The 21,160-nt window shown below is 39.5% G+C and overlaps 1 protein-coding gene across 4 annotated transcripts in view; it reads right to left on the bottom strand.

The window, feature by feature from the left end:
- The window catches only part of crb1 (crumbs cell polarity complex component 1), a 32,958-nt gene extending 11,802 nt beyond the window's left edge, over positions 1-21,156 (bottom strand). For 2 of the 4 annotated variants that reach the window (XM_086089995.1, XM_086089994.1), the window contains exons 1-10: positions 20,960-21,156; positions 17,949-18,173; positions 17,368-17,563; positions 17,154-17,278; positions 16,889-17,071; positions 14,086-15,042; positions 11,400-11,950; positions 11,113-11,278; positions 4,022-4,964; positions 276-320 (exon numbers count right to left, since the gene is read on the bottom strand). In XM_086089995.1, coding sequence (XP_085946121.1) covers positions 276-320; positions 4,022-4,964; positions 11,113-11,278; positions 11,400-11,950; positions 14,086-15,042; positions 16,889-17,071; positions 17,154-17,278; positions 17,368-17,563; positions 17,949-18,173; positions 20,960-21,032 — 3,464 coding nt within the window. In that variant the 5' untranslated portion in view covers positions 21,033-21,156. Of the gene's footprint in view, positions 1-275; positions 321-4,021; positions 4,965-11,112; positions 11,279-11,399; positions 11,951-14,085; positions 15,043-16,180; positions 16,339-16,888; positions 17,072-17,153; positions 17,279-17,367; positions 17,564-17,948; positions 18,174-20,959 lie in introns of those variants that run through there. The other 2 variants (XM_086089997.1, XM_086089996.1) reach the window with 1 other exon arrangement.
- Positions 21,157-21,160: the final 4 nt, after the last annotated feature.

Here is a 21,160-nt window from a genome sequence, read left to right on the forward strand (position 1 = left end):
CCTAAATAACAAAACACAAGCATTTTTTCTGCCTTCTACAGCTTTGGTGCAACAACAATCATTTTTCAACCACAGCTGTCACTCATTCTAGACTGTGGGTATGTGTTTTTAAACAAACACTGGTGCAGGCAGTGTTAATATTAGCTTTGCTTGGCATTTTGTTGCAAAAAGAGAGAGAGAGATGTTGTGCATGACATTTGTGAAACAAAGGAGGAAACAAACAGGGAGCACTTGAGAAAAAGGTACAAAATAAATAAATAAATAAAAATACTTACACATTTTTGACAACAATGTACCAAGGAATTTCTTCAACCCGTTCACTGGAGAGGAACACAAGGAGAGATGGGGGAAGGAGGTAGAAAGCGACACAAACAAAACAAAGTCATTTTGATGAAAACTTTACAGCGCCGATGTTCCCAGTGAAGGGAGACGTGCGGCTTCACTTGTCGGGTGGCTTGCTTGCAAAGGTTCGAGTGCACAGGAAGAAAAAAAAATGCAAGGAGCTGCGTGTTTATGGGATAAATGGTTGGCGGCGTTCCCCTGCCTGTTCTCCGAGGCAAACAGGAGATGAGAGGGAAAGAAAGTGCCGCTGAACCAGCGAGACACCGCGGCAGACGGAGGCCTTTTCTGGCTGACACTAGAATAGAAATTCATCTTCAGACGAGCTTGCTGCAGGCGTAGGAAGCGACGGAGGAACATTAGCAAGTGTAGCATCTCGTCTGTCTTATGGTGCGGTCCCTCGTCTCAGAAATTTAGCATCATTTATTTGTGTTTGCTAACTAACCATGCTCCCAAAACGGTTCAGATCGCGACAAAAGTCGTCTTTACAGGATGAATCGTTTCCCCTGCTAATGCCTGCCACACAAGACATCACGTCAACAATGATGCTTCAACACAAGAGCTGCATCAAAAATTTGAGTAACGATTTAAAGCATGAAGATTTTCCTTCATTCATGAATGATTAATGCATAAATCCTAGTCACACACTTTTGTATTGACTTGCCCATGTGCAATTGTGGCATTACCCCATGATATTATGGCAAAATACCCTGTGGCATTATGGGGGAAAAATGCTATGTTGTTAGCATTTGGGTGTATTTCACAGAGCAGGTTTAGTGAGAATTCTGGGTCAAGAAACCCTGAAATGTGGGAAACCGTTTCTGTTTCAGAAAGGGAGGTACCTGAAACCGGAGGAAAAGAGGTCTTTTTATGAAACAGGCCAAAGCTGTTTCATAAAAAGAGGTAATTTAAGCTCTCGGTCAGTTACCGTAGCAACATGCTCCATGAATCAAACCTAGCCAGTGGCAGGTTTTTCACAATGAACCGTTTTCTCTGTCCCCGCCTCCTTTCAGCCACACACGACATTTCATTTCCTCATTCATAAAGTCTGCTGCGGCGAGTTTTTGCGTAAATATTAGGGGTGGGAATCTTTGAATGTCTCACAATTCGATGCGATTCCGATTTTTGGGTCGGGCGATTCGATTCAGAATCGATTTTTGATTAAGAACGCTTTTGGATTCAAAATGATTTGATTGACAATGATTTTTGCTTCAATCTTTAGATGTGCAAGGAATCGTAATGATCTTCTCCAGTCTGACTCGCTAATGCTAATTAGCGCGCTACTCGCGGCACTTTTATCACTCAAAAAAACGGCTCCACGCTGCAAAGAAACAACTTTTATTGGAATAACTTGATCGTGACTTTTTCCTTCTACTCTCTAATGTGGCTACAACTTAACAGTGTATCAGACCGCTTGGAACCACACTGCCCCTAAGTGGCCAAATCGGGTACAACATGAACAGCGCTCCAAATAAAGGCACACACAGACAAAGGCAAGACAGTATAAAATGATTTTTAATAAAATCGATTTTGGGACATTTAAAATCGATTCTGAATCGTACTAAATGAGAATCGCCATTCTTATGAGAATCGATTTTTGTGACACACCCCTAGTAAATACGCCTATAGCATAGAGCGTAAAGTCCACTTTTGTCACAAACATGCCATGTCCTTTTGACAATTACCCTATTGATGAAGGTGCCGCATTATTGCGCAGGGAATTCAATATTCGTCGTGAGATTGTTATCAGACTGCGCATAGATATGTTGTCATTTCCGGACAGTTGTCTTTTTGAACGGTACCATTTCACATCACAGTCCATCATCTACATACACAATTTAATCCGTCCTTACATTTGCAACATTACCAGCCGTAGTCATGCGGTCACATCACAGCATATATTGTGTGTTGCGCACCGTTTTTTTCTTATAACCGTTTGAATAATGTTTTTAGATTTCATCTTAAGTCAAGTACGCTTCTCCCTTGCAAGATTGCACCTAAATGAAATTAATTAATGAGTTACCAGGAACTACATTTAAATCTACACATTGACCAGACACCCGAGCAGCAACATTCTCCCACGCCGCCTTCCTCTATGGAGAGTCGCTACGGTGTTGCACTTTTTTTTCTGAAGACATGTTTAAATCCGGCATATGATCATATTAAGATTTCCAATTGAGAGGGGTAAAAAAAACGCAGAAGCAGAGGGTGGCGCCGCGCTCTGCGTCGCCGTTGCCATGGTGACTCGACGAATCGAGGCTCCATTGATGTGGCCTTTTTAGTGTCGTGGGGGTAACGCCAGGTAAAACTACTCTGCGTTGATAAAAAGACCTCAAATCAGCTGTCCTAGAACCAAAAATCAGGTTTCCCCTCGGCGCTTTGTTTTTCTTTCCACCCCTACCAGAATACATGTAGCATTCAAACTACTGCTTATTTAATGCTAAATGAGTTAACCTTAGACACAATAAATATCATATATGAGGTCTCAATTATTGTTAAATATTTAATTATTATTAAAGATTGAAGAATTGTTGCACACGTGATGGGAGAATGGCCCAACAAGTTCTACTGTGACTCTGGCGCTAATTAGCAACTCAATAACTACTAGAGCTGGGTAAAAAAAAAAAAAAAGGAATAATTGATATTGAATCGATTTTCCATTTGGGGCCTGATATCGATTCATACAACCATGAATCAGAAAGAGTCATCTTTTTCCCATAAATTCACAAGAAATACAAATTTTAAAGGCCATTTTTTCATCTTACTGTTTTCTTAAAATTTACTGTTCACATGAATTTAAAAGTATTTTTTATATGTTTATAATTATTCACTTAGAATTAGGAAAATAGTTTCATCTCATCCTTGATGATGTCAATGTTTGTGTAACACTTTTATTATAATACGGGGATAAGATATTAAGATAAGCTACACCTTTATTTATCCCACGGGTGAAGAAATTCCCAGCGTTACCAGCAGCAATACACATCATCACACATCATATATAAATAATATGTATCACAAAAAATACTTATGTAGCTTATAGTTAAATAAAAACAGAGAAACACAATAGGTCATTAATCAACTAAATCATTCAACCTGTTACTGCCTCTGCAAAATTTTATTTGGAATTTACTTTGTGGAGTTTTGATCATGTCCTTTATATTTAAGTAGAATTGATGTTCCATATTTATTCAATTTCGGATCGAATTGAAGCAAATAGAATCGGGAAGAAAATCTAATCAAAATGTAATTGATTGAGGAAATTAGAATCGATACCCAGCCCTAATAACAACCAAACCAATTTCAGGGAAAATTTGTGGTTTATCATGAAAGAAAATGTAGGTGTGTGAATTTTGTGTATTTATTTCCATTCATCTCATTTCGATGACTCTTTTTCCTAATTAGGATCACAGATGAGCTGAAGTCGATCCCAGCTAATTTTGCGTGGAAGGCGGTTAAAATAAAATAGTAGCTATGGCTTTTTCTCTTTCTTCCTTGTCATGCACGGTAATGTGCTTTGCTGCCGCAGTGTCTCATGCCGACTAACTTTTATTACCTCCAGAACAAGCTCACAAACTAATTGGATGTCTAACGTGTACTCTGCTGTTTCTAGTTTAATTTCTCTTTAAGCTATAAGAGGAAACAATAACAATTCTTCTTTATTCTACCAGCCAGGACTTACTTGCAGAGAGGTCCGGTGTAGTTATCAGGGCACAAACAGGAATATCGGTCAGGTCCATGCAGACAGGTGGCGCCATGTGCGCACAGGTGGTTCTCACAGATGTCTACCTCCTCCTCACAGTCCGCTCCCGTGTACCCGAGTTCGCAGGAGCACTCGTAGATCAGCCCGTTGATGCTGCAGTTGCCGTGGATACAAGGATTGGAGGCGCAGGTGTCAGTGAAGAAACCACAATGCCTCCCTGCCCAGCCCTCAGCACAGCTGCAGTTGTAGTAGTTGAATAAGTCCTGGCACTCCCCTCCATTCAAGCATGGATCGGGAGTACACACGGACCTCCCGCTGCAACCGACCAGCGGAGGATTAAGTGACGTCAAGGTGAATTTCTCCTCCTGCAGACGTGGAAGGTTCACCTGAGAAGGGCTGAAGTAAGGCAGAGCAATCCCGCCCAGCTCCACTGTGCTCAGGCACCCTGCCAGGGACCACCCGAGGTCGGGAGCCAAACCTCCCAGGAAGATGTCCACCCCCTCCCTGAGGAAGTCCAGGTTGCCCCCTTGACCGCCGGAGGTGATAGCTTCATCTACGTCATCATCCAGCACCAGAGTCCACTGAGACATATTAGCCCACGGTGCAGTCATGAACAAGTGGACACTGTGCCACTCGCCATCGCTGACAGATTTCATGCTGTTGAGGCTGACTGTGGACTCTGTTGGCTTGTCTTCCTCCACGCCTTCTGCGTATCTGGTGGAGCTCCGTAACTCCATGAAGAGGAAGCCATCCTGGACAGAAAGGGTGACGAAGGCAGAGTCCTTCTCCGCATGGAGGATGGCCGCGTTACGTTTCCGAGTGCGTAGGTTCACACAGAGGTTGGTTAGGTTGCGGAATATGCGGCCATTTCCTCTGTAGACCAACACAGTGCTGTCGTTCAGGAAAGTGGCCTTGGTGTAACCTAGAAGGGCATGACAAATACACTATATGCACTTAAGTACATCTTTAACATAACATTTAAAAATTAAACATAAGGAACCTAATTTCATTTTTACATTTTGTTTTGTTTTGAGTTTTGATTTTTGATTTTAGTTAGTTTTAATTCGTTTTCAGGGTGGTTCTGTTCTGTAACACATTTCTTACCTAGCATCGCCTTTCGGCCAAGTTATAATTTCCTCCATAGGTTTGGCACATTTTTTTGAAACTGAGATGACATTTTCAAAACTGCAAGCTCATTTGGCCAGGCAGACTTACATTTATGCACAACCTATCAGTTCGTTAGCAAAAGCACATACCTATCCCAAAACTGGTCACACATGCTTCACTCCAAGTTCCTTTCGCAATCAAAGAGTCGGTCACAACTGCAAAGATCCTTCTCAATTGCTTTGGCTCATTTGCATTCACTTAGTACGTTTGCCAAAAATAACTTGGATGATTTTGCACAACACCATGGATCATCTGCAAAAGCTCATATCTCTCCCAAAACAGCTCACCGATGTGTCAAAATCAAATTTCTATGTCATACAATTAGTCAGTGCCCCGAAAATGCATCGTCCCTTTGGCATTGTGTGAGCACTGCAAGTTAAAATCATTAGATGTTTTGTCAAAACAGCAGAGGTGCCGCTAACAAAATACAATTATATATAAAACTGAGGGGGGGATTTTTACTATTTAGAGTGGGACCAAATAGACTCAGTTTTAGAGTAATATTTACACTTGGAAGAGTATGAAATAAAGAAGAGACAAATAAATTAATAAAAGTCATTCAAGGATTGAGGAACGACCTTCATCTTGGGAGACAGCCAATCGACACCCTGAGCAACAGATCTTCTGCTGTGTGTTACTGTCGTAAGTATATCGCTCGTGTCAGCTGGAATCTTCAAATCTCCGAGACCAAAAAACATCTTGGAGCTAAGCAAGTAGAAGTGGCATAGCTCAGGTGCTACTGCAGCCATCTCCCAACCTGAAGGTTAGGCTACTCAACCCTTGAGTGACTTTTATTTTATTTTTTTCAATTCTTTATTTTACTCTCCTCCAAGTGTAAATATTACTCTAAAACAGAGTATATTTGGTCCCACTCTAAATAGAGTCAAATTTACTCTACAGAATTTACTGTGCAGTCACTATTGTCACTTTCCCCCTATTGACCATCCATCCATCCAGCTCTCTGTTTTGGCCAAAGCAAAGTCTTGCCTTGCAAAGTCTACACTGATCCCCTGTGATATGCTGGACTAATTTTGACAATTGAACAGATGATTTTGCATATTATGACTTACACACTAAAATCTTGCTGACATATTTTGGAGAGCATAGCCATTAGACTGAAAAACAACTAATCCAGTTCAATCAGCAAGATCTATTCATTTGAAAAATGTGCTAAATGTGGCCACATTGTGCTAACTGTAGGCTAAATGTACAAAACCATGTGCACAGATCCACTGAGGCAATTGAGACATGTACTAAGATATTGGCAATTTGATGAAAGCAATTTTAAGTTGGTTTTGGGATTTGTCCATGGTATTTTGAAAATGTCATCTCAGTTTCAAGAAATGTGCTAAACCTATGGAGAAAAACTGTAACATGTAAAAGACATGTAGACAACATTAAATGTCTGTTAAAATTAGTGCTGTCAAAGTTAAAGTGTTAAATAATTAATTAATCCCAAAAAATATCGCATTAATCATGTATTAACTCAGATTAATCGCAATATCAATTTTGACCACAGATTATCCTTTATCTTGACAGTGGATGGTTACGTTAAAGGTAGCACAGGTTGTGTTTGAGCAATAAACATAACTACATGCATTGAAGTAAAGCCTTTAATAAATGTTTGCATATGACATTCAGAATATTTGTTTATGTCAAACTATTTCTTTTCATTTTCAATTATGCAAGTAATTAACTGATTAGAAAAGGAGGAGGATGGGCGTATGCAGTGGATAAATCATTTTGAAGACGTCCTCATAACATTAAATGTAAAAAATAAATAACGCTTAACAGGTGCTCTTTAAATTTGGTGGTAATGTTGATTTAAAAAAAGCCTTTTTAATTAAGCGATTAATCAAAATTCTAAGATGTGATTAATCTGATTTTAAAAATGTAATCAATTGACAGCTCTAGTTAAAATCCAAGAACCAAGTTGAGCCTTGATTAAACTCAAAGGGAGTAAGAGTTAGCATGTCTTAGCGTTACATGTTAGCATTAGCAGACTTTTGTTTTTTTAAACATACTGTATAATGTCTAATTCTCTTTTGTTTATGTGTCAATATTACATTAAGCCTCAAAATGACAAACAGCATAAGTAAGCACCCGTTTTTGAGAACTACTGAAAGAACTGTGCTAGCAAGAATCTTCTTTTTGTTTCCTTTAAGCCAGTCTCCCAATTCAGCGAGAGAGACTGAGATGATAAACAGATTCCACTGTAAAAAATAAATGCATTGTTTGTGTTTCCCCCCACTCACGCGCACTAACAAAAAAAAATGTGCCAAAGCTATGGAGAAAAACTGTAAATGAAAAAGCAGGCAAGCCGAGCCATTGGAGCCAAAAGTCAAGCACGCAAAATTGTCGGCGAGGAGTCTCGCCATCTGAAGGTACTTTTCTATTGGCTGCTAGATGTTGTCACTTCTTGTCCTTATTCCGGTTAATATCGAAATAAATATACTTAAAATCACATTCAAAATCAACCCTAAAGGCTCATGCATTAACTTAATTTACTAAGACTAAAATGAAGGACATATAATTAAAGTTAGTTTTATGTAGTTTTGTAAACATACATTTTGTTTTAGTTACTTTTCTTTCTTCTTTTTTTTACATTTTCGTTTTTATTTTATTTTGTTAACGAAATTGTTTTTGGAATTTTAGTTAGTTTTTGTTAACTAAAATAACCTTGTTTTGTTTTCATTCTATGCTGTGCGGTTAACAGAGGTGTAAAATTCAGGTCCAGAAAGTAAAAAACCCTGACTCAGTTTGGCTTTAGTCACTGGAAGGTAAACGACTTCCGGAGCTAGCATTTTCGCTTTCTGGAGCTGGATTTTACACCTCTGGTGGTTAACCCGTTTAGAGAGTTTTCTCTTCTAATCTGGCTGGTCTGGTTGATTACCAATCATAAACAGGGCAGTGTGGCTCAGTGGTTGAGTGGTCGTCTCCCATCCGTAAGGTTGTGGGTTTGATCCTCACCCCTGGTGGTGACCATGTAGAAGTGTCCTTAAGCAAGACACTGAACCCTGATTTGTGAATGGGTCAATGTGAGGCTTAATTGTAAAGCGCTTTGGGCACCATATGGTGTAGTTAAAATGCTATATAAATGCAGTCCATTTACCATAAAAAGCTAAGCCCATTCAATATTTTAAGTGATCCACAAACAATATGATTGTGACATGAAACGACCTAATAGCGAATTAATTGGCAAGCTTGTTTAAGATTGCCCTGTTGCTGGACACAAATAGAGAAGCAATTGGTTGTATTGAGTATTTGTATAACATGTCTTCCAAGTCATTCACCAAAATAAAAATGACAAGGAGAAGAGTTTGTAAATGCAACAACAATGCTGGCAAGCTAACAGTTAGCCTAGCTTCTTCTATTTCTTCTGCCACTACACTTTCTTCTTCTTTCTATTTTCCTACAGTCTGGATGTCCTGTAGCACCATACCGCTTCTCACAGGCCAGTCTTGGTATTACAAAAGACATCTGCTTACCAATTTTTTTCCCCACTTGCCATGTGTGAGGTCTCTCACATTTTAAAAATCTATTAAAATTGGTACAGTATGTATTTACCTAGATTTCAGGTTTCTTTTCAGTCATTATGTGGTTGTTGTCTTAGTGGTCGCCTGAGTTTCTATGTTGCTATGTTTTGGAACTTTACCATTTGGGATTTTTACTGCCATTCAGCTCCTTTATTTTATTTAAGAGAAATAATGCTATGGTATTTCCTGCCGTCTTTCCTTGCATTTGGGTACACACAGGCAGTAGAACTATGATATTTTCCCCAGGCAATCAGTGATAAAGAAAGCAAGTCAGTGTTATAAGATATACAATAACAAAATAAGATATATTTTACAACTTACAATATACATTAACATGCAAATGTATTTGCTCACTACTAGTAGATTTGTTTTAGCAGTGCTTTTACAGCTCTATATAAATCCTAGAATGTATATACGATACTGTAGTAATGTTCAGATTCAGTAGAGCAACTACAAAGGCTAGGCTGTCTACAAAAGTGTGAAAAAAAATAACAGTGTCACATTGCAGTTTCTTCCTCCTCTGGCAGGCTACTTGCTCAACGTTTTTGTTTTTTGTTTTTTTTTGTTTATTGAAAATATAAACCAGCAACAGAAATACTGCAATTAAAATAAAAATATTTTAAAAGAAAAGTTTATGTTTACATACATAATCATCATTAAGCACAGCTTACATGTTCAAAAGGGAGTAGGAAGAAGTAAAAAACGTATCAAGTCCTACCCCCTTACAAAAAAACTTACACATAAGCAGCTGCACTTATACGTGCATCGATATGCCAACAGTATTGTACATTTAGTTGATAAGCAAACATTTTTACAGATATGTAAATCAGCACAAAGGCTTACACATTACATTTTCTCCAGAGCAATAGAAAGTTGTGTCATCAGCAAACAAAACACTTTTAAGTATTTTGGACACACAGCAGATATCGTTTATATATAATCTAAATAATTTAGGGCCAAGCACTGACTTTTGGGGAATGCCGTGAGAGATCATCAATTATTTTGATTGTATGTTGTTGAACTGCAAATTCTTATATCTGCTATCTAGGTTACTTTTAATCCATTTACTGTATATGCTAAGCCTCTTATGCCGTATCGCTCTAATTTATTCAATAATATACTATGATCTATAGTATCAAATGTTTTTTTTTTAATCTATAAAAATCCCAATAGTAAATTCTTTATTATCTATATTTGTAGCTATAGCTTCTATAAGTTCAATGACTGCCAGGTTGAGGTTGATGGTTTTTCTCTAAATCCATATTGATTTTCAAAGTTCTCTATTCAAATGATTCATTTCACACCCAACTAATTTCAAGCAAATTAATAATGTAATTTTGTGTAAAGTAGTCGTTTTTAGTTACTCAAGTGAGTTAATCACCTATAGTATCATGGGGCTTGCTTAGAGACAAAGGATCAATAATACAGGCACAAGCCAATTCTACTGTACTTCATGGAGCACTGTGCGAGTGGATTGAGGTCGCTAAGCATGTTACATGCATGTCTTTTTTTGTGTAAAGTGTTTAAATTGTGCGTGATTTTTATTGTAAAGTGCATTGGGACCATGTTGATTTTGCACTTAAAAAAACTGACTGACTGACTGACTGACTGACTGACTGATCGATCGTTGACCCTGGAGACAACTTAAAGGTTATATACCTCATAGTAAGATGTGTACAGTATTATAATGGAGTGTAAGAATTCTGATTTAATATTTCTATGATGCTTAGCTGAAAGGTAGATGGAGCATCTCGCAATTACAAAATATTTTAAGATATTAATTTCACATTTACCCCTAATATAGTTGATCCTGCATTTACAAAGGCAATTTGATCTGCACTTTCAAAATAAATTCATAATACACTAAAATGAACTAAAAAAACAACAACCTCTGTTATAACTAGTTAATAGATCATTAGTACACTGTTAATTAATGAATTAATGGCGTATTGTTTAAGTTTGTTAAGGATTTATAATTATTATTATTAATAGTTAATATATTATAGATAAACTGTTAGGTAATGAGTTATAGTTAATGATTTATAACTATACCTACTAGATAAAAAATAGGTAATAAACAAGCTTTTAGTAAATTACTAGAGACCTGTTGAAACTATTCCTCTAACTGTTAGTAAATAACTAATTAACAGTTTACCAATGATCTATTACTTAATTATAACAGATAGTTATAATAAATTGTTACCAATTGTTTATTATTGGAATTGGAGTTATACTGAGAGCTATTTTGAGTTATGAGTACAGTACATAACCACCAAACTGTGTTTTGCTAAACTATTTTAACAAAATAATTTGCATGGAAATGGATTAAGGAATGAATCTCATCATCGGACTGATGCTTTGACTTACATTCATATCCTTGGTTGAGTATCTTGCACTCAGCATCCGCAGGACATGGAGACAATTCGCACCATCTGACCTCTTCACAGTGTTGCCCGGCAGTGCTGGGTGGGCACGAGCAGCTAAAATCGTCCCACATGGTGTAACACATCCCCCCATTTAGACAAGGGTTCCTCTGAAGAAGAGAGAATGATACAAGTGAGGTACAGTCAGCTCATTTTGAAAGTTTTGTATTCATCATGAAATGCAACTTCACTTTATAAAAGGACTGCAAAGAGTTGAGCTGGTCCACTTACACTGCAGGTGTTGTCACCAGAGCAGCCAGCAGTCACATTTTCCATAAGTTGCAATGGGAATGTTGTCACTGAAGTGCCCAAACCAAAAAACTGCAGCCTCCTGTCATTTATCCGCAGGTCTTGAATGCATCCTTTAAAATGTCCCCCAAACACTTCAGTAGCATCACTCTCCAGCAAACCTCCAACATAAACAGCATCTCCTTCTTGCAGCCCATCAGTCATGACCTCCACCTCAGCTTGTTTGTGAGCCTCCACGTGCAGCGTCATTCGCCCCTTCGCCACCTCCACATTCACAAAGTGAACTTGGCCGTCGTCGACGGCGCTCTCTCCCCTCAGGCTCTCGGCATCACCCAGCTGAGCCGTGACCACGCCGTCCTCCAGCCACACATGCAGGTACTGCGTGCCGCTGTTGCTCACAGCCAGCAGGAGGCCGCCGGGCTTGCGTGTGCGCAGGAAGAGAGAGATTGAGAGGCCCTGACCCAGATCATCTGTGACGGTGAAGGCAGCGTAACTGAGTGAGTCCTCGCTCCCAAAGCGTGCGGTCACATGTTCTGAAGGTGAGGGAAAAGATTTTTGTTCCATGAAATTGTATACATACATTCCCAGTATATAACATTCTCTTCATTTCATAGTGGTTCTCTTGGACGCACATGCACTGCTTCCATTTTGTTTTTGGGTCAGATTTATTTTCTAGCAATGAGAAATGCAAAAATGTGTGTTATATAATTTCAAATATTTTTTAGCCTTATATTCTTCCCCTCCCTCCTTTGTTAGCGAAGAAACTTGGTGCGCTAATTAGCAAACCGCCAGGCTTCTCGTTCTGTCACCCTCTAATGGTCATTGTTATTTTCCGTGTTTCTCCCAATAAATCTTATTATGATTTTGGTTGGCAAATTTAGCTAAAAGGAGCCACAATAGTCACCGCATCGTTACGGTAACTCCTAGTCCAGTGGTTAGCATGAGTGCCTCACAATCAGGTGGGATTCAAAATGAGCCTGTGTGGACTTTGCATGCTCTCCAAGTGATTGTGTGAGTTTTCTCAAGATTTCCTTCCACATTTCCAAAACCTGTATGTAAGTGTGAATGGCTGTTGGAAAATGGATGGATGGTGTCAATCCATTGAATTTGCTTGCAACAATGATATTTCTCACAAAAGAAGCCAAACTGAAAAGTGAAAGGAAGGAAAAAGTTTGCAACCAGCAGCCTGCATGTGGCATGACGTCTGTACAGTGTCAGTGCTTTTCTGATATGAGCTGCTACCCTTTACAATCATAGACATGCCACTTCATAGATGTTGAGGTGAGCATGTGAGTGGGTGTCCCCCATCAGACGATCGCTTTTATAGACTTAAGGGCCTACAGATATCCTCTGAGAAAGAACTTGGGCATTCAGTACACCGAAGTACAGCAAACTAGGTTCAACAGTCCAGCTATTAAACTGTTAAACTGTTGCTTGTAGCAAAGCCAGAGCGATTCAAAGTGATTCTGCCGTCCCTAAACGTCCTTTCAGCTATTTAATGACACCCCAGTTGGAGGTAACTGTAAAACTAAACACATGACAAGACCCCACTGTATATTTAAATATAACCTAGCGCTAATGCTAAAGTGAATGGAGGATGGGAATTAGCAATAGACTTTGGGAGTGTTTTACCTTCAAATAACAAATATTCACGCAAAAATGTTATGGAAACACAACCTCACAGGTAAGATAACACTACTCAAAGGCACAAATTATTCCCAATTTGTGAAAAACGAGTTTTTTTAACAGAATTCAATCTCAACTTTCTTCTGTTCTCTTTGTAAGTGTACACCATGGATGCACGGCACCACACTGCCCCGAAGAGGCCAAAACGTGCAGGAACACCCAGTACAAGTATTCGTTTATCAATTGCTATGTTAGTGTATATTCTTATTTTACATTCTTACTAATTTAATTTATTGCTGTCCTTTTAAGTCATATTAAAAGCTGAGTTTTCAAGGATTCTAGAAAATTTCATTTTCTCAAAATTCAAGGATACATGTATCCAAGGACTTTTTTCCCCCCATACCATTACATGACATAGCACAAAATACAATCCATGAGGTCCCAGGTTAGCCCACAGACTTGATAAAATAACATAAGATGAAACAAATGTGATAAACAGGGTAATGTAATGAAAATGAATGAAAATGCAAGAGGCTTGAATTTCACATGAAGAATAGTGTTCATGTGGATGAATGGGTGTAAGGCTATGGTCATAGTTTTGAGTAGTTGAGTTTTAGTAGTAATTTTTTTTTTTTACTTTTAAAATAAAAAAATAATAATTTCATTAATTGTGATTTCAAACTTAATCAAAAATAATTAAGATTATTATTTTTTCCATAATCGTCCAGTCCTAATTGGTAATGATTTAGAAATGGACTCTCTACACTGAACTAGAATAATAAACATAGTGATGAATGAATAGCAATGAAAACTGAGTTGCAGTGGCCAGTGACTGTGTTGTTGCTTTGAAACATATGAGGGGCCCTCAGGGACATCATTCAGCGTTACCTCTCATACGCTGCTGACATCCTTTCACACATCATACTGAAATATTTTCATATAAGACACAAAAATGTGCTCATACAATGTACTGAAATATGTCTTTTAGTAGTGTGTGTGAGAGCTAATGCTGATTATTATGACCCCTCATGTAAAAACGTACCCTCTTCACAGTCTTGGCCCTCGTAAGGCCTTGGACACTGGCACTGGTAGCTCTGCCACAAGTTGACACACACTCCATTGTTTTGGCAAGGCACATCCAAGCAGCGATCCCGATGGCTGCAGCCAGGGGACACGTTTACAGCAGAGTCGCTCAGCCACTCCTCCGGGACAATCAGTTGCCAGTCCACCAAGACATCCCGCATGCAACCAATGAATGGCGGAATTTCGACATCCTCGCTGGAGTCCTTTATCACCCCTCCAATAAAGGTGTTTTGAGGAGGCGACACCAGGCCGTCCATGTTATTCTGGACCGGCGCCACCTTGTAGCATGACTGCCTCTCACATTTCGCCGCATCATTCAAGAGTCTCAGACTGAGCACCCAGTTTGTGAGCACTGCCTCGACAGTATGCCACTCCCCGTCAGTGACTATGTGGGACAGCTCCAAAGCCCCGATTCGACTCTGTACTTGGAGCCCGGCAGAAGCTTGCCTTCTAAGCGTGAGGTGAAGCTGGCCCTCTTGCAGCTCCAGACACAGCAGCAGGCCCCTGATGCTCCGCTGGAACAATACAGCCCTGGGCAGCACCGACTTGAAGCTGAGGGTGATGTTGCAAGAGATCTCAGCATCCACAAAGGGGCTCTGCAGCAGAAGGTAGCCATTACGTTCAAATGAGAAGGTGGTGGGGGTCTTGCAGAGGGGGCCGGTGAATCCAGGTGAGCAGGAGCATGTGTACCCGTGAGTTCTGTCCAGCAGGAAGGGGTTGCAGGAGCCTTGGTTCTGGCACTCGTGGCCGTCACAGCCCACCAGCCTCACATCGCAGTTCGCACCTCCATAAAGGTAACCATTGCTACGTTGTTTGCTGCAGTGACACGTGTACCCCCCGTCATGGCTCTCACACTTCCCCCGATTCTGGCACGGGCTCGGATCACAGTGGTCTATTAGCTCCTGGCAGAAGGAACCTGTGGAACCAATTAAACCGCAGCAATTTAGCAGGAAAAAAATGTGTATCACTACAGTGTAACCAAAAGTTGACTATAATCCAGCAACATTGTATTTTTTCATCATTTCAAAGAGGTTATGGACTCTGGGCCAGGGTATTATTTCAATATACACTAGCTCTTGTTAAAACAAAACAATTTACCCCAAATCTTCGCATCTTTTCTATGAAATGTAGCACATTTTGTAGAAAATTGAAGCAAATTGAAGAAAATTTTTTGGGAGCACTGGCGCAGACTAAGCTGATAGTTCAGCCTGACCGCTACCCATTCCCACTTTTTTCCAGACTCCTAATATGCTCCCTTTGGGAGCCTGGCTTGAGCCTTGTCTTATTTTCCCTCCACCTCCCTAGCGTCTTCCTTTCTCACCTAAAATCTAGCACCACTGAAAAGAAAGTACCCTGCTTTTCCGTCCTGTCTCCCTCTACTGGTCAACTTGTGCATGTGCAATGACTAATAAAGATCCATTCCATTCTTATCAGACCAGGTAAAACACCGCAAATATATACTGTGACTTTGTTTGACGACTAAAAACACACCTAAAGACCTTTTAACAATCACATTTTTTTTTAAACACATGCAAAATAAAATAATATTTTCTTACAATGCTAAACTTTTAAAAGGGCCATTTTGAACCGTAATCTAAATACAATATAAATATTCCCCTCACGTTAAGTTACACATTTAATAATATACCCAGTACAAGTTAAAGTAGGCAAGTCCAACAAATACATTGGACACTGGACATTTAATTTTTGTTTAAACAAAGTCTCTGAAAGTGATTCTATGGGTCCAGACAATATAAAACTACAGAAAACAATACCATCAGTGTTTCTTTCTCTTTTTCTTTACCGAGAATAACCACTTAACTAGCCCATGAGGTTACTTAACTCTGCTATGTTCTGTATTATCCTCTTAACGTTTTTTTCTCCTAAAGGTGTTTATAGAGTTACTATTGTAAAAATAATGATAATTGTTGTTGCCCTGCAGCCATGGTACTTACTATATATATATATATATATATACATATATATATATATATATATATTTTTTTTTTTTAAAGGGTGAACAATGCTACAATGCACTTCAATAACTTAATTACCTGATCCAAGCAACAGAATGGCCCAAATCCATGGTGTGTGTATCCGCATCATGCCGCCACTCTTTCCCCCAGAAAGGCCCCTAACTTGTCTAAGTGCACCATATTAATGTGAGTGGACACAGGCTGTTGCAGTTGAGGTCTGTTCCTTGTCTACTTGTGTGTAGCTGTGCAGGGCTGAATACGTGGGGACCAGCAAAGCCAGATCCTGGGGATTACTCTAATGCTATTTGGACACCTTACTGAGTCAGTGCCACTGGCAGGGAGTCCATTTTAGAACATAAAGTGACACTAGCCGTGGCAGCTCACAGACTAACTTATTGTCTTTACAAAATCTAATTTTGTCTCAGGCGGAATAAAAATCAATAATATTACTTGAGACACATGGCAGTAAATAAGTCAGTATCCTGTTTATCCGATCATTGTTATTGTCCACCAGTCTCACACAGTGTGATATATTTAATATTAGGTTTATATTGCTTTGTTCTACCTTTCTAAAGCATTATACACCCAAAGTAGTATTCCATAACCCAATGTTTATCTCATTCCTTACCCTATGCACACACTGTTTATTGTTACAACACAACTCTTGGTACTGTATGTGTCAGCATAGGCTACAAAAGGCTCAGGGAACTCTACACATTCCACTGACACCATCAGTAAAACCTGCTACTTGCATGATAACTGCAGTGGATTCACCAGAATATATACCTGTTGTTCCTGGGGGACAGCTGCAGATGTAGCCTGCGGCGTGCTGTGGGTCGTAACGTTCAGGTAGCAGCGGCTCGATGCCAAAAAGGACCTGCCATGACCTCTCGATGCAGCGGCCTCCATTTAAGCAAGGGTTACTGCCACACTCATTGATGTCTATTTCACATAGTGTACCCTCAAACCCTGAAATTAAGAAGAAAATAAATGACTATTACTATGTACTAGTACAATACAATCCCCATATAAGGTCAATGGTGTAGTTTACCTGGCAAGCATTGACAGGTGTAATGACCATGACTCTCCATACAGGTGGCACTGTTGAAACAGGGTTGAGAGTAGCATTGTTGTCTCAGGACCTCACAGTTTCTACCATTTTGTGAGCAGTCACAGCTAGATAAGGGACACAGTCACACTGAACGCATTAAAACAACCCTTGTGTATATATATATTTAAAAAAATCGATTCCTCGGATAGCTCACCCATTCTCTCCATCTATACACAGAGCGCCATTTTGGCATGGATTGTCTTGGCATTCATCAATGTTGATTTCGCACTGGTGTCCTTGGAAACCGGGCGGGCAGGTGCAAACGAAGCTACCAACGTTGCCGAGGCAACTGCCGCCATTGAGACACGGCTGTAATTGACACTCATCAATCGAGACCTCGCAAGTAACCCCTGAGACAATGAAAGCAACACAGATGTTAGAGTGCAAAATGAGAGAAGCTTTTATGTGGACCGGCTGTGATCATACATGCTTTTATGCCGCACAAGCTTTTGCAGTCTGAGCCAACAACAAACACAATTGTGTGCATTAACTGCGTCACTTCACTACTGTATTGTAGGTATAAAAAAGTAGTCTAAACACCTCTGTTTAAATGCTAGGTTTTATATTTCAAAATGGTCTCAATTTTGTATCACAAAGACCTAGCAATTGAGCAAACTTTTGATATCCACTGTGAGACAAAAACGTACGTCCTCTCTATGTATAGTGGAAATATTAGACAAATCAAATGGATTTAAATTAATCATGTGTGATCTACTACCGTTCCTGTTCGCTCACCAGTGAAGCCAGTGGCACAAAGACAGGAGTAGCGGCCCACTCTGTCCTCACAGGTGCCTCCATTGATGCAGGGCTGGGAGACGCATTCATTGACATCAATCTGGCAGTGAGCACCCTGGAAGCCCGGCACACAGAAGCATGCGTAGCCATCCTCGCGGCTTTGACACAATGCTTGGTTTTGGCAAGGATTTGGTGAACACAGATCCACACGTGGAGGAGTTGCACCTATAAACATATGATGATGATGATGTATAGTGAACTTTTTGAAGCATTTTTGTGCTGTCATCATAAACATTATGAAAAGATTCCAAAAGATAACATTATATTTTTGTCCATACCATGTTGCTAAAGATTAGGAACCAAAAGGTTCAGATTCAGGTTACCATAGTAAACGACACCCTCAGCGATTAGTGACACGTGTTCTGTTTGGAGCTCTTCAATAACATCATTCCTCCCCTGAAATACTAATTAGAGGATCAGCATTTGATCCTCACTGAGGAAATAATATTATCACATATGAAGTGATAAAGAGTCAGTGGCTTCGTCACTTGTCGACGTGTATCTACTGTATTGATATGACCTCTTAAAGATGATTTAAAGATTTCATTGGTTCATAAAAATGACCCAAAACATTAATTGCAATGTCCTTTGACCGCCTATCGGCCATTCTTAAGAAGCATATGGCTCTTTAACTGTATCTTCACCATCAAATCCTTCAAGGATCACCTTGAAAACTGTCCTTCCATCAAGAAAATATCAACAAAATTGTCGAAACCCTATTGAAAGGGTAATTCACAATTTCATTAAATTCAAAACTAATGACTAAAAAAAAATACAGAAAAACAACCGATTTCTAACGCAACAGTACCGGTACTCACTAAAGTCACGAAACAAAAACAATACAAAAGGCAAACTCTGGTATTGAAATGCATTGTGGAAATATTTAAATTCTTATCTGAGAGTTACATCATTGTTTTCAGCACATGAAAACTCACGTGTCCATAAATAGCAAAAGAGGAAGGGGAGAGATTTATGTTTTCAAGATGCAAGCAATTACAGTCAGTTTTTAGTTTGTATCAGCTAAAAACAAGACATTCTGGAGTGAAATGTCAAATTGACCAGTGTCTGAAAGCTTGCTCTCATGGTGGGTCCGAAACATAGAGCTAAAACCACCAAAGACTGGCTAGAACAAAATGTTACAGTACTCTGAAGCAACCTTCTATGAGCCCTGATCTAAATTATTTTAAATTAGGAGGCATACTTCAAGAAATCAATCAAAAATATTAGTTGGTCAGTTTTATCATAAATTTGTATTTATTACTACCTTTGTTGGAATCAAGTTACTCAAGCGGCCATTTTTGGTTCTAGGATTGCAAAACCTTGTGTGGAGCTCCCATCAAGCCCTCATTAAATGACTAGTGCTCTTAAAGACATCCAGTGACAGAAGAGGGATCCCAATCAGATGAGCATGCGTAGATAACAAACACTCCTAACCACTTCCCTAAAATCTTGAGCCCAACAAAGTGGTTATTGCACGGATATGAAGTGGGTCTTGCATGACAATTACGGTAAAATTGCAACTTTAAAATGAAGCTCCAGTGCACAAATGTATGCACACAGCCGCAACAATCCTCCTTCAAGTGCCCAATCAGGTTGAGTGCAAAACCTACGGGCTCTTGTGCTCCATGATTGGCGAAGGACAGTCTGACTCACAGGCAACTTGCAATCATCTCCAAAAGCAGCCACGTTGAGACCAGACTCAGCATGACTTTGTGATATGCTACTTGTACCATATGTCTATATCGTGTATATGTTGTAGAGCATAAGGAATATTAGTATTAGGCTATATTACTATATTAGTATTTCCCAACAAATGTATATATCCTTATAAGAGATGGGCAGTTGACCAAAAAAATCAATTATGGAACAAATGTATTTTGGGGTAATTAAATGAAATTTTCATGTGGCATAAAATGGACATTGAACATTTTTTTTCTCCATTACTTTTGTAAAAATCCCGTATTGTGCAATGTAACATAATAATAAATAAATAAATAAATAAATAAAAGAAAACCTAACATGGCATTCTTTGGCCAGCAAATTAGTTAACACAGAACAGTCAGACCCAATCAGTTATTATCCCTGTCCTTATCCTCATTAAATATTTTCTAGTTTCTTTGGAATTATCATTTAAGGTATCTCTGGATAGTGTAAATGAGTCACTGTAACCCAAAAAGCGAACATGAAAACATTCAGTAATTTATTTCAGAGGAAATCATGACAGGTGGCACTGTAATGGGCACAGTGGTGCTGCTGATCTTCCACTATCCCCCTGTAGCTGAGTTCAGTGGATTCAGAGATTCAAGAGACAGATGCAACCAACTATACATCCCATTCCCTCCCACAGCATGTCGTCTTTTCACATGCAAATTACCTCTAAGGGTCTTTGTTTCAACCTATCTGGAGAGCCTGAAATGGCACATGTGGGACACCTGACATCTCTTTCAGCCTGTTGCATGTACACTGACGTATCAGCTTGTCCGTCTCGTCTGTGTGTTTCAGCGGTGATAACAACTTGGGGGGATTGTTGTGTCTCGAAGATGTATAGTGTCTGCCTTCTGTCACTGCATCATGTTGTCCATGCATGTCACTGTGCTGGTCCCCCACTGTCTGAGTCTTTTTTTAGCCAAAACAAGCCTTGCTGTTCTCAGAGACATCAGATGTTGGCAATGATGCCACTTCACAATTGAAATTCTAATCATGCACTTGCTGCACAGAAGCATGCAGAAAATACATATCTTGAAACAAGAACAAACTTAGACATTTGGAGTTAGTAGTGTTGTACAAATTGAGTGTGAGAGTCCAGTTTTTCTGGGAAAATAACGCAAACTACAGTAGGCCTATCCCATTGAAGCATTAGATACATGTATGTTGATATAGAGCATTTGTTAACACTGATCCGCATGTGGACAAGAAACAGTATGCAGTTAGATGATGGAGAAGTCACTTACCATGAATCACAATAAGTGAGGAGATAACTATCCACGCAAGTGATTTAAATATGGAATAACGAATGACATCCATAATCGTGACAGGGAACCATCCTGCTTGTCTGAAGGCTCAAAGCGTTGTCACGCGAGAGATGTCTGATCTGCCTGCAGGGTCTCACGTGTTGTCAACTCCAGAACCACTTCAACACACACTTCTGCTTC

This window comes from Leptonotus elevatus, chromosome 11 (assembly GCF_054856555.1).
Source record: "Leptonotus elevatus isolate MCC_2025b chromosome 11, RoL_Lele_1.0, whole genome shotgun sequence".
Taxonomy (NCBI): Eukaryota; Metazoa; Chordata; class Actinopteri; order Syngnathiformes; family Syngnathidae; genus Leptonotus; species Leptonotus elevatus.